This window comes from Lynx rufus, unplaced genomic scaffold, assembly GCF_022079265.1.
Source record: "Lynx rufus isolate CCGP_SWC_20201006 ecotype Redwood Valley unplaced genomic scaffold, mLynRuf1.p SCAF_10, whole genome shotgun sequence".
Classification (NCBI taxonomy): Eukaryota; Metazoa; Chordata; class Mammalia; order Carnivora; family Felidae; genus Lynx; species Lynx rufus.
In genome coordinates, this window is record NW_025814824.1 from 18,761,766 (window position 1) to 18,776,173 (window position 14,408).

Below are 14,408 nucleotides of genomic sequence, written 5' to 3' on the forward strand. Positions count from 1 at the left end.
TCCTTGTGCTATACCTTTTATCCCCATGACTTAGTCATTCCAGAACCGGAAGCCTATACATCCCGCTCCCCTTCACCCATTTTACCCATCCCTAACCCTCTCCCCCTGGCAACCATCACTTTATTGTCTGTATTTGTGTGTCTGTTTTTTTGTTTTTTAGATTCTACGTGTAACTGAAATTGTATGGTATTTATCTTTGACTTATTTCACTTAGTGTTATGCCCTTAGTCCTCCCATGTTGCAAATGGCAAGATCTCATTCTTTTTTCTATGGTGGAGTAATAGTCCATTGTATAAATATCTTCTTTATCCATTTATCTATTGATGGACCTTTCGGATGCTTCTATCGGCTATTATAAATAATACCACAATAAACATAAAGGTGGATGTATTTTTTTCAAATTAGTGTTATCATTCTCTTTGGGTAAATAACCACCAGTAGAACTACTGTGTTTCTGTTTTTAATTTTTTGAGGAAACTTCATACTGTTTTCCATAATGGCTGTCTAAGTTTACATTCCTGCCAACGTTGCATGAAAATTTCTTTTTCTCCAGATCCTCAGCAACACTTGTTATTTGTCTTTTTTATGCTAGTTGTTCTGGCAGGTGTCAGGTGATATTGTGGTTTTGGTTTGCATTTCCCTCATGATTAGTGATGAGCATATTTTTATATGTCTGTTGGCCATCTGTATGTCTTCACTGGAAAAATATTCGGGTCCTGTGCCCATTTTTTAAATCAGATTTTTTTGGGTTTTTTGGTTTTAAGTTGTAGAAATTCTTTATAGCTTTTGGATATTAACCTTTTATTGGATATATTATTTGTAAATATCTTCTCCCGTTCAGTAGGTTGTCTTTCCATTTTGTTGATGGTTTCCTTTGCTGTGCAGAAGCTTTTTATTTTGATGTAGTCCCAGTAGTTTAGTTATGCTTTTATTTCACTTGCTTGAGGAGAAATGTCTAGAAAAATGTTGCTAAGGCTGATGTCCAAGAGATTATGGTCTATTTTGTCTTTTAGGATTTTAAGGTTTTAGGTTTCAAGGAGTTGAAACTTAACATCCCCACAAAAACCTGCACACAGATGTTTGTAGCAACTTTATTCATAATTTTACATAAAGTTTATACACTTAAATTTTATATTTCAATTTTATAGCCCAAACTTATAAGCAACCAAGATGTCACTTAGTAGGTTAGAGATAAACTGTGCCATATGAAACACTGAAATATTGTTCAGTGCTAAAAGGAAATAAGCTATCAAGTTGTGAAAAGACATGGAGGAACCTTAAATGCATATTACAAAGTGAAAGATGCCAATCTGAAAGGGCTACATAATGTGTAGTTTTAACTAGATGGCATTGTGGAAAAGGCAAAAATAGGGACACGGTGAAAAGAAAAGCGCTTGCTGGGACTTGAAGCTGACAGGGGAGGGATGAATAGTTGAAGGACAAAGGATTTTAGGGCAGTGAAAATACTCTAGATGATATACTCTAAATGATATGATTGATACATGTCATTATGTATTTGACCAAACCCACAGAATGTACAGCACCAAGAGTGAAGAGTAATGTAAACTGTGGACTTTGGTGACTCTGATTTGTCAGTGTAGTTTCATTAGTTTCAACAAACATACACCATTTTGGTTGGGAATGTTGTTAATGAAGGAGGCAAGGCATGGGTACATGTAAGAGGTATATAAAACATCTCGGTATCTCCTATCAGTTTTTCTGTGACCCCTATTTGCAAGTCACATGATACTATGCACAAAACCCTAAAGATTCCACCAAAAAATTTACTAGAGTAAATGAATTCAGTAAATTTGTAGGTATAAAATGAATACATAGGAATCTGTTGCCTTTTGACATGCTAATAATAAAGTGCAGAAAGAAAAATTAAAACAATCTCATTCACAGTTGCACCAAAAAGAATAAAATACCTAAGAATAACCATAACCAAAGAAGTGAAAGACCTGTACTCTGAGAACTGTAATCATTGATGAAAGAAAATGAGGATACCAAGACGTAGAAAGAATTCCATGCTCATGGATTGGAAGAATTGCTATCATTAAATGTCTATACAACAAAACAAATTACAGATTCAGAGCAATCCCTAACAAAATATCAGTGGCATTTTTCACTGAACTAGAACAAATAATCATACAATTTGTAAGGAACCACAAAAGACCCTGAATAGCCAAAGCAGTCTGAAAAAGAAGAAGAAAGCTGGAGGTATCATAGTCTCAGGTTTCAAGATATACTTCAAAGCTATAATCAAAACACTATGGTACTGGCACAGAAATAGACACATAGATCAAGGGAACAGAATAGAGTGCCCAGGAATAAACCCATACTTATATGGTCAATTACTCCATAACAAAGGAAGCAAGAATATAAAATGAGGAAAGGACAGTCACTTCAAAAAATATGCTGAGGAAACTGAACACCTACATGTAAAAGAATGAAATTGAACCACTTTCTTATACCATACCCAACAATAAGCTCCAAGTGAGTTAGACTCAATTATGAGACCTAAAACCGTAAAAATCCTAAAAGAAAAAGTAGACAGTAATCTCTTGGACATCATCCTTAGCACATTTTTCTAGTTATCTCTGTTATATTTTTTGAAGAGTATATCTTTGCTTCATTATATTGCCTTCTTTGTCAAAGATCGGTGGACTTTATTTATAGAAGTCTACTTCTAGGCTCTGTATTCTCTTCCAGTGATCTGTTTGTCTTTTCTTTTGCTAATATCAGTGTCTTACTGTACCTTTATAGTAAATCTTGAAGTCTGGGAGTGTCAGTCCTCCATCCTTGTTCTTCTCCTTCAGTATTATGTTTACTATTCTGGATCCTTTACCTCTCCTTAGAGTCATTTTGTCTATTTGTTAAATAGTTTGCTGGGATATTGATGTTAATTGCATTGAATCCATAGATCAGTTTGGGAAGAACTAACATCTTGACAATACTGAGTTAAAAAAAAATTCTTTAATGTTTGTTTTTGAGAGAGAGAGAGAGCATGAGCAGGGGAGAGGGAGAGAGAGAGAGAGAGAGAGAGAGAGATGGACAGACAGACAGAATCCAAAACGGGCTCCAGGCTCTGAGCTGTTAGCATAGAGCCTTATGTGTGGGGCCCAAACCCATGATGGGTGAGATCATGACTTGAGCTGAAGTCGGATGCTTGACTGACTGAACCACTCAGGTGCCCTGAGTTTTAATATCCATAAGTAAACTGGAATATCTTTTTATTTCTTCATTTCTTTTCTGATTTCACTCATCAAAGTTTTACAATTTCCCCAATATAGATCTTGTATATATTTTGTTAGATTTATACCCAAGTATTACTTTTTTGGGTGCTAATATAAACGATCCTGTTTTTAATTTTTAAATTCCACTTGTCCATTGTTGGTATGTAGGAAAGCAATTGATTGCTGCATACCAACCTTGTATTTTGCAACCATGTTATAAGGGCTTTTTAGTTCTGTAGGAGTCTTTTTAGATTTTCTGTATAGATGATCATGTCATCTGTGAACACAATCTGTATACTTTTTATTTTGTTGTCTTACTGCATGGTAAAGACTTCTAGTACAGTATTGAAAGGAGTGATCAGAGAGACATCTTTGCTTTGTACCTAATCTTAGTGGGGAAAACTTGGAGTTTCTTACCATTAAATATGATGATAGCTGTAGATTTTTTTGAAGATCTTTTTTATCAAGTTGAGGAAGCTCTCCTTTCATCTAGTTCACTGTAAGTTTTTATCATGGATAGGTGTTGGATTTTGTCATATGCATCTACTTACTATGATCATGTAACTTTTCTTCAGTCACATCTGACTTTTAAACATGATTTTAGGTACATAATCTCTTTTAGTAGTTACTTGAACTTGGTAAGCATTAGTTTCCTGATAGGAACTTTGTGCATATGGGAACTTACAAGTAGCAGAGAGCAAAAATAGGTTGTCTACCATATAGATGGTGAGTATGTATGATAATGTATTTCAGTGCTTTCCTTAGTGTCTGTAATGTAATAAATAATTAATAATTAGTAATTGTGAACTGACCTTGGCAAATAGTAGAGGGATAATAAACATAATAACATTAGAAAATAAGCGGCTGCATGGGGCGCCTGGGTGGCGCAGTCGGTTAAGCGTCCGACTTCAGCCAGGTCACGATCTTGCGGTCTGTGAGTTCGAGCCCCGCGTCGGGCTCTGGGCTGATGGCTCAGAGCCTGGAGCCTGTTTCCGATTCTGTGTCTCCCTCTCTCTCTGCCCCTCCCCCGTTCATGCTCTGTCTCTCTCTGTCCCAAAAATAAATAAACGTTGGAAAAAAAAAAAAAAAAGGAATGTAAATTATTTAAAAAAAAAAAAAAAAAGAAAATAAGCGGCTGCAAAATATTGAAGTTAGTTTACCTAGTGAGACTGGTCAGTGAGGCAAAACAAATTTGGGTGGAGGTTAGGGAATAATATGTCATATGGACTGTGTGGGTAATTTTTAGAGCTTAAAATTGCATTTTATTACTTTTGCATATTTCAAGGGGAACATTTGTCTTTTTAGTGCACTTAAATCAGAATGAAGTTTGCCTTATAATGATTACTGTTTTTTTGAAACAGATTCAAGATATTTGGAAAGTTACCACTGATTTCTTTACGAATCTCAGATAAAAAACTGCAAGGGATTTTGGAATTGATCGAAAGCATTCCGAAACCCACACCTGCAACTGAAACATATGCCCCTGTCAAACCATTTCAGGTAATGTTTTTGCAAAATTGATAAAAGTACAAATTAAAATAACTCAACAAAAAGTATTTGTAAGAGTCACAGAATTTTTTGGGTAAAACAATTTAATTCATTTTGAATAGCCTTTAAGAATTATATCTTAAGGGGCGCCTGGGTGGCTCATTCGGTTAAGCGTCCGACTTCGGCGCAGGTCATGATCTCACAGTTCATGAGTTCGAGCCCTGCGTCGGGCTCTGTGCTGACAGCTCAGAGCCTGGAGCCTGCTTCACATTCTGTGTCTCCCTCTCTGTCTGCCCCTTCCCTGCTCATGCTGTGTCTCTCTCTGTCTCAAAAATAAACAAACATTTAAAAAAAAAGTTAAAAAAAAATTATATCTTAAAAGAGAAAATGATGAAAGAGTAAAAGGCGCATGTGGTAAAGAGAGTTACATGGTAAGTCTGCCTCTCTTCCCTTTTTCAGCTTGCAGTCCCTCTCCTCGGTGGTAACATTGTTAACCACTGTGTCTGTATTTGTCCAGAAGTGTTTATGGCATGTACTGTGGCATGCTTATGTATAAATATCTGTGTATATATATACACACACACACTCTCAGGTTCTTAAAATTTACATAAATTGGATTATTATACTTAGCATTCTGAATTTGTATTCTTTTCACCATTATATATTATGTACCCTCGAGATATTTTCTTGTTAGCACATACAGATCTACCTTTTTCTTTTTTATAGCCATATAGTATTGAATTGTGTGAACGTACCATTCTTTGCCTAACATGATCCCCTTTTCATGGGTATTCACATGAGTGCTCACAGTTAAAATACACTGTTTTCAACTTCCTTATACATATATTTTGTGTATTTTTATCCATTGGATAAATTCCTACAAGTGGCATTGCTCAGTGAATTTTACATTTTCATGAACTTTGCTGAATTTTAAATTGAGTACTAATTTATAGTCCCACCAGCAGTAAATGTGTTTCTCTGTTCTCATTTGTCTTAAGTATTAACAATTTAAAATTTATTCAATTAAATGAAAAAACGTTATATTTTGATTTTGATTTGCATTTACAAGTAACCATAGGACTTATGTTCATAAGTTTATTGGGTGTTTGACTTTCTATTTTTGGAAACTGGTGTTCATGTCTTTTGTGTTGTGGTTTTCCACTTAAGGAAATTGTTGCTATTTGTCTTTTACGAACATTTGTTTCCTTGTTTATTATCTGATTCATTTATTTTTGGCATGCCAAAGCTTTTACTTTCAACTATTCAGTTATTAGGTTTTCTTTTATGATTTATATGTTTTATATTATGTACCTTACCTCTTATGAAGAAAACTTCAAAATGAAGATAAGTGTTCATGTTTTTCTCTTTTAAAAATTATTTCCACATTTAACTTTTTCCTTTTGAAATAATTTCAAACTTAGAGAAAAGTTGTAAAAATGGTACAAGGAACTTGACTTCATCAAACCATGTAAGGGTAATTTGCTGACATGTTGTCCCATACCCTAAAAACTAGTGCTTTGTAATATTTTTTTTCATAATCTCTTGCTGAGCTTTTTGTTAACAATCTCTTGAAGAGCAGTTTTTTTACATTTTGATGAAATCCACTTCATCAGTATATACTTTTATGGAATATAAGAAACATGAATAAAAGAATACTGATGAAGCTTTTTATGTCTGTAAAATTTTTGCCTAATACAAGGTCAAGAAGATTTTTCTTGTGTTATAGTCTAGAAGTTTTATAGTTTTAGCTTCTTATATATTGTTTTCATTTTTTAGAGAGTGAGCATAAGCAGAAGAGGGGCAGAGGGTGGGAGAGAGAGAGTCCCAAGCAGGCTCCATGCTGAGCATGGAGCCCGGTGTGGGGCTCAGTCCCATTACTGTGGGATCATGACCTTAGCTGAGATCAAGAATTGGACGCTTAACTGACTGATCCACCCAGGCGCCCATGTTTTTTCTTCTTAAACATTTCTAAGTTTTAGAGAAAGTACTTAGATAAATGTTAGGTTCATTCTTCATTATCTTTGATATCTGGGAGGACTCCTCTGTCTCCCATATCTTGGGCTTAATCTGTATATCAAGAGGGTGTCAAACATAGGATCTATACTAGATGTTCTTTTTAAAATCAAATGTATGTATAAAAATAGGCAGAGAATAACTATGTAATATGTCTTATACTGCGTTTCTGTTATGTGTCAGACCACACGCTTGGCTAAGGAATACTATATGTCAGGTCATCTGTTATTTATGTTCAAACCCTAGTCCACCTCTATATTTCTGTATATTTTTATCTTTAACCGTTATCACAATTCAGCAAGTTAAGTGTTAACAGTCATTATTTTGCCCAGGAAATAGACTCTAGACAAGCTAAATACTTTGCTAAGATCATGAAGTTTGTAGCCTTTAGCATGCAGAGTCAAACTTTAAATTCAGGTTTCTTTTTTTCTTTCTCTCTTTCTTTAAACAAATCTACAGCCCAACAGCTGGCTTTGTTTTTGCTGTTTTCATGCTTCTTTCTATATAAATGATGTCCTAATCAGTAGAGACTCTATTTTCTGCTTTTTCCAAGTTTCTCAAGAAAGTTGAGTACAAAACACTAGGTCATTTCTAAGAGTTTTAATTTAATTTGAAGTGATTTCATAGGTCAGGTAAAGAAAAGTTTTTTAAGCAAAGAATCACCCCTTCATGGATGCTTGTTTGGCTTGTCTCAGAAAGTTTCAGTCACGAGTCTGAAAGGTCCTAACATCATCTCTTGAAGCTGGATGTTCCTTTCACTTCCTGTAATAGATTTCTTTTTCTTTGTAATTTTTATTTGTTTTGTTAAGGTGTAATTGACTAATAAGATTATACGATCTTTAATGTGTATAGCGTGGTGGTTTAACCTATGTGTATGTTGTGAAAGCATTTCACCTGTAGAGTCAATGAACACATCCATTACCTCACATACTTATTTTTGGTGAGAACATTAAGTTCTACTCTCTTAGCAGCCTTCTGTTACTCAGTACAGGTTGTCGACAGTAGTCACCATGTTTTACATTTGATCCTCAGCCTTATTCTTCTCAAAGCTGAAAGTCTGTACCCTTTTACTAGCTGTTCCCTATTTCCTCTACCCCTTAGCCTCTGGCAACCACTTCTCTATTCTCTGTTGCCATGAGCCTGACATTTTTGTTGTTAATTCCACATATAAATGATACTTGGCAGTATCTTTCTCCTTCCAGCTTATTTCATTTAGCATACTGCCCTCAAGGTCTATTCATGCTGTCATAATGGCAGGATTCCCTTCCTTCTCTCTCAGAGTTGAATAATGTTACATTACGTACACATCTTGTGTTTATCCATTCATCTGTTTGATGGACACTGGGTAGTTTCCCATATCTTGGCTATTGTGAATAATACCTCAGTGAACATGGAGTGCAGATACCTCTTGGGCATCCTGTTTTCATTTCTTTTGGAAAACTGAGAAAGTGAGATTGCTGGATCACATAGTTTTTTGAGGAACCTTCCCACTGTTTCTGTGGTGGCTGCACCAATTTACACTCCTACCAGGTGCATAGGAGTTCCTTTTTCTCCACGTCGTCTCCAATACTTCTTACCCATTGTTCTTTTATTCTTTTTTCAGGTTTTAAAGCTATATTTGCATATTTTACAAAACGTGCATTCCAATAGTTACAATGATTTAAACAAAATATGGCACTCTGATTAAATTGCATTTTACAGCCTATAGGACACCCTGGACCAGCTTGGTTTTTACTTTAGATTTCACTTCTGTTCCACCCAGCTTCTTTCTTCACCAACATGGAAGTTCTTTGCATCTCCCTCTCCAGATGGGAGAGGCAGGCGCCTTCATTGTCAGTAGTTCTCCATTCTTTGATGTGAAAAGGGGCAGGATGGTCATTTAAACTTGATCCAACCTCTTTACATCTTAAAAAGTTCAACAGCCACAAGAAGTAAAATAAGGCAATGCTGCTAGAATGTACGGTCCATATTGGCGGCACATGCCTTATTACGATTCACCTGCTTGCTTCTCCTGTTCAGTTGTTTCTTTTGAAGGCAGTGGATTTCTCTCGTATGTTTGTCTTCTTCAGTTTCAGCTTATTGAACTTCTCAATTACAGCCATACCGGGTTTGTCAGACATAGTTGCAGAGAAAGTGGAGCATGGCCCTCAAGCGAAGTCTGGTCTGTGCAGTAGTGCGTCTTTTTGATGGTGGCCATTCTGACATGTCAGGTGATAAATCATCATGGTTTTGATTTGCACTTCCATTAGTGATGTTGAGCATCTTTTCATGTGTCTGCTGACCATCTGTATGTCTAATTTGGAAAACTGTCCATTTATTTCCTCTGCCCATTTTAAAATTGGATTGTTTTGTGGAGTTGAGTAAGTTCTTTATATATTTTATATATTAATCCCGTATCAGGTATGTTATTTGCATATATTTTCTCCCATTCAGTTCATTGCCTTTTGTTTGTTGATCATTTCCTTTGCTGTGCAGAAGCTTTTTAATTTGAGCTAGTCCCACATGTTTATTTTCACTTTTGTTGCCTTTGCTTTGGTATCAGATCTAAAAAAATCATTGCCAAGACTATCAAGGAGCTTACCTGCCTGTGTTTTCTTTTAGCAGCTTATGGCTTCAGGTTTTTCATTCAAGTCTTCAATCCATTTTGAGTTGATTTTGTGTTTAAGGTAGGAGTCCAGTTTTATTCTTTTGCCTGTGACCAGTTTTCCCAGCACCATTTGTTGAAAGAAACTGTCCTTTTCTTGTATATTCTTCACTTCTTTTCGAAAAATTGGTCATTAGGCAAAGGTTTATTCCTGGCCTCTCATGTCTGTTGCATTGATCTATGGCTCTGTTTTTATGTTTGTGCCATACTGTTTGGATTACTATAGCTCTGTATAGATTTTGAAATTAGGAAGTATAATGCCTCCAGCTTTGTTCTTCTCAAGATTGCTTTGGCCATTTGGGGTCATATAAATGTTAGCATTATTCTTCTCTATTAGTGTGTAATATGCCTCTGGACTTTTGATGGAGATTGCATTGAATCTGAAGATTGCTTTGAGTAGTATGAACTTTTTTTTAAGTTGATATATTGATTTATTTTGAGAGAAAGGAAGAGGAGTTGGTGGAGGGGCAGAGAGAGGGAGAGAGAAAGAGAATCCCAAATAGACTCTTTGCTGTGAGTGCAGAGCCCGATGCAGGGTTCAAACCCAAAACTGTGAGACCATGACTTGAGCTGAAACCAAGAGACAGATGTTTAACTGACTGAGCCACCCAGGCGCCCCAGAGTAGTATGAATTTAATATTACTGTTTGCAATCCCTGAGCATGAAATCTTTCCATCTCTTTATATCTTGAGTTTCTTTCATCAGTGTTCTGTAGTTCCCAGTACACAGATGTTTTCACCTCTTTGTTTAAATATTTTCCTAGGTGTTTTATTCTTTTTAATACTATTATCAGTGGTAAATCTTGAAATCAGATAGTGTGACATCTGAATTGCTTGTTTTTCCCAGATAGTTCCAGCTAGTTCTTAACCTTTTCATGTAACTTTTAGAGTCAGCTTTTCAATTTCCACAAGAAAATTCTGCTGTGATTTTGATAGTGGTTTTATTGTACTATCAATTTGGGAAGAATTGGCATTTTAACAATATTGAATCTTTCTATTAGCATGATATATCTTTTCATTTATTTAAGTCTTTAAGTATTTTCATTTTATTCTTTAATTGAAACATACATTTGCTTCACATATTTTGTTATTTTTTGTTCGCCCAGAATTCGTATGTTGAAACCTTAACCCTATTCCTTCAGAATGTGACTATATTTGTAGATAAGGCCTTCAAAGTGTTAATATGAGGCCATTAGGGTGGGTCCTAATCCATTCGGTCTGGCATATTTATACGAAGTGGAATTTGGGACACAGAAAAGGACATCATTGGTGCATGTGTACAGAGAAAACGCCAAGTGAGACCACAGCAAGAAGATGGACCTCTGGAGAGGGGCAGATGGCAGCGTAGGAGGACGCTGGGCTCATCTTGTCCTGCTGATTGCTCAGATTCCACCTACATCTGCCTGAATAACCCAGAAAACTGCCAGAAGACTAGCGGAACGGACTCTCTGGAGCCAGGTGTAGACGAGAGGCCGACAGAAGAGGGTAGGAAGAGCGGAGAGGCGGTGCGCGCTACACGGACTGGCGGGAGGGAGCCGGGGCGGTGGAGGGGCAGTCCACCTGGCAAGGCAGAGCCCCCGAAGTCTGGCTTGGAAAAGCGGAGGGTTGGGGCTCCGTGAGTTCTGACAGCCCGTGGGACTTAACATCTGGAATGTTAAAAGTCAACAGCTCTGCCCTCAGAGTGCAGGGAGGGCGAGAGGACACTGGGAGGGAGAGGTGTTGAGTCCTGGAAGACAGAGCTCAGCTTGGCAGATAACAAAGGCGCTGGTTAAGCGCCATCTCCCTCTCCCATCCCCCAGCCGAAATTCCAAAGGGAACCAGTTCCCGTCACCAAATTTGCTTGTACCGCTCAAACAGCCAACGCTGTGCTTCTGGGATCTGTCCCTCCCAAGGGTCTGCTTCCCTCCCGATGCTGCAGGACCCCTCCTGCAGGGGACCACCAGTGGCAAAGTGAGCAAAGCCTACCCCTCCTACCCCTGTGCACCTTGTGGATCCACCTCGGCTAATACCCCAGATCCCATCGAAGCAGCACCACAAGCCTGGCAGTGTGCCAGTAGCCCAGACAGGGGCCATACCACTCCACAATGAGTCCTGCCCCTGGGAGAGGGGAAGATAAGGTATACACCAGTCTGACTGTGGCCCCAGCGGTGGGCTGGGGGCAGACATCAGGTCTGATTGCGGCCCCGCCCACCAACGCAAGTTACTGCAGACAGCACACGGGAAGTGCCCTGCAGTTCCGTGCTACCCCAGGGACTATCCAAAATGACGAAATGGAAGAATTCTCCTCAAAAGAAACTCCAAGAAGAAGCGACAGCTAACGAATTGATCAAAACCGATTTAAGCAATATAATGGAACAAGAATTTAGAATAATAGTCATAAAATTAATTGCTGGGCTTGAAAAAAGCATAGAGGACAGCAGAGAATCTATTGCTACAGAGATCAAGGGACTAAGAAATAGTCATGAGCTAAAAAATGGTGTAAATGAGGTGCAAAGTAAAATGGAGGCAGCCATAGCACGGATCGAAGAGGCAGAGGAGAGAATAGGTGAATTAGAAGATAAAATTATGGAAAAAGAGGAAGCTGAGAAAAAGATAAAAAAAATCCAGGAGTATGAGGGGAGAATTAGAGAACTAAATGATGCAATCAAACGGAACAGTATCCATATAATAAGAATTCCAGAAGAGGAAGAGAGAGAGAGAAAGGGGCTGAAGGTGTACTTCAACAAATCATAGCTGAGAACTTCCCTGATCTGGGGAAGGAAAAAGGCATTGAAATCCAAGAGGCACAGAGAACTCCCTTCAGACATAACTTGAATCGATTTTCTGCATGACATATCATAGTGAAACTGGTAAACTACAAGGATAAAGAGAAAATTCTGAAAGCAACTAGGGATAAACAGGCTCTAACTTACAAAGGTAGACTCATAAGAGTAGTGACAGACCTATCTACTAAAACTTGGCAGGGCGGAAAGGAATGGCAGGAAATCTTCAATGTGATGAACAGAAAAAATGTGCAGCCAAGAATCCTTTATCCAGCAAGTCTGTCATTCAGAATAGAAGGAGAGATAAAGGTCTTCCCAAACAAAAACTGAAGGAATTCATCACCACTAAACCAGCCCTACAAGAGATCCTAAGGGGAACTCTGTGAGTGAAATGTTGAAAGGACCACAAAGTACTAGAGACATCACTACAAGCATGAAACCTACAGACATCACAATGACTCTAAACCCATATCTTTGAATAATAACACTGAATGTAAATGGACTAAAATTACCAACAAAAAGACATAGGGTATCAGAATGGATAAAAAAAAAAAAAAAAGACCCATCTATTTGCTGTCTACAGGAGACTCATTTTAGACCTGAGGACACCTTCAGATTGAAAGTGAGGGGATGGAGAACTATCTATCATGCTACTGGAACTCAAAAGAAAGCTGGAGTAGCCATACTTATATCAGACAAACTAGACTTTAAATTAAAGGCTGTAACAAGAGATGAAGAAGGGCATTATATAATAATTGTAGGGTCTATCCATCGGGAAGAGCTAATAATTATAAACGTCTGTGCGCCGAATACGGGAGCCCCCAAATATATAAAACAATCAGAAACATGAGCAACCTTATTGATAAGAATGTGGTAATCGCAGGGGACTTTAACACCCCACTTACAACAATGGATAGATCATCTAGACACAGGATCAATAAAGAAACAAGGGCCCTGAATGATACATTGGATCAGATGGACTTGACAGATACATTTAGAACTCTGCATCCCAAAGCAACAGAATATATTTTCTTTTTGAGTGCACATGGAACATTCTCCAAGATAGATCACATATTGGGTCACAAAACAGCCCTTAACAAGTATAGAAGAATTGAGATCATACTACACACACTTTCAGACCACATACTATGAAACTTGAAATCAACCACAGGAAAAAGTCTGGAAAACCTCCAAAAGCATGGAGGTTTCAAGAACACCCTACTAAAGAATGAATAGGCCAACCAGGCAATTAGAGAAGAAATTTAAAAATGTATGGAAACAAATAAAAATGAAAATACAAGAATCCAAACGCTTTGGGATACAGCAAACGCAGTCCTGAGAGGAAAATACATTGCAATCCAGGCCTAGCTCAAGAAACAAGAAAAATCCCAAATACAGAATCTAACAGCACACCTAAAAGAAATAGAAGCAGAACAGCAAAGACACCCCAAACCCAGCAAAAGAAGAGAAATAATAAAGATCAGAGCAGAAATAAACAATATAGAATCTAAAAAAACTGTAGAGCAGATCAATGAAACCAAGAGTTGGTTTTTTGAAAAAATAAAATTGATAAACCTCTAGCCAGCATTCTCAAAAAGAAAAGGGAGATGACCCAAATAGATAAAATCATGAATGAAAAAGGAATTATTACAACCAGTCCCTCAGAAACACAAGCAATTATCAGGGAATACTATGAAAAATTATATGCCAACAAACTGGACAACCTGGAAGAAATGGAAAAATTCCTAAACACCCACACACTTCCAAAATTCAAATGGGAAGAAATAGAAAACTTGAACAGACACATAACTAGTGAAGGAATTGAATCAGTTATCAAAAATCTCCCAACATATAAGAGTCCAGGACCAGATGGCTTCCCGGGGGAATTCTACCAGACATTTAAAGCAGAGATAATACCTATCCTTCTCAAGCTGTTCCAAAAAATAGAAAGGGAAGGAAAGCTTCCAGACTCATTCTATGAAGCCAGTATTACTTTGATTCCTAAACCAGAGACCCAGCAAAAAAAAGAGAACTACAGGTCAATATCCCTGATGAATATGGATGCAGAAATTCTCAGTAAGATACTAGCAAATCAAATTCAAGAGCATATAAAAAGAACTATTCACCATGATCAAGTGGGATTCATTCCTGGGCTGCAGGGCTGGTTCAACATTTGCAGATCAATCAGTGTGATCCATCACATTAATAAAAGAAAAGAACCATATGATCTTGTCAATCGATGCAGAAAAAGCATTTGACAAAATAC

General features: G+C 37.4%; 1 protein-coding gene and 1 pseudogene across 3 annotated transcripts in view; one reads left to right on the plus strand and one right to left on the minus strand.

Annotated features, from left to right (window-relative positions):
- Positions 1 to 14,408, plus strand: part of VPS13A (vacuolar protein sorting 13 homolog A) — a 260,584-nt gene that overhangs the window by 77,437 nt on the left and 168,739 nt on the right. For all 3 annotated transcript variants that reach the window (XM_047102413.1, XM_047102419.1, XM_047102427.1), the window contains exon 23: positions 4,598 to 4,736. In XM_047102413.1, the coding sequence (XP_046958369.1) occupies positions 4,598 to 4,736 (139 nt within the window). The remainder of the gene's footprint in view (positions 1 to 4,597; positions 4,737 to 14,408) is intronic.
- On the minus strand, positions 8,725 to 8,908 carry LOC124528685 (thymosin beta-4-like; annotated as a pseudogene).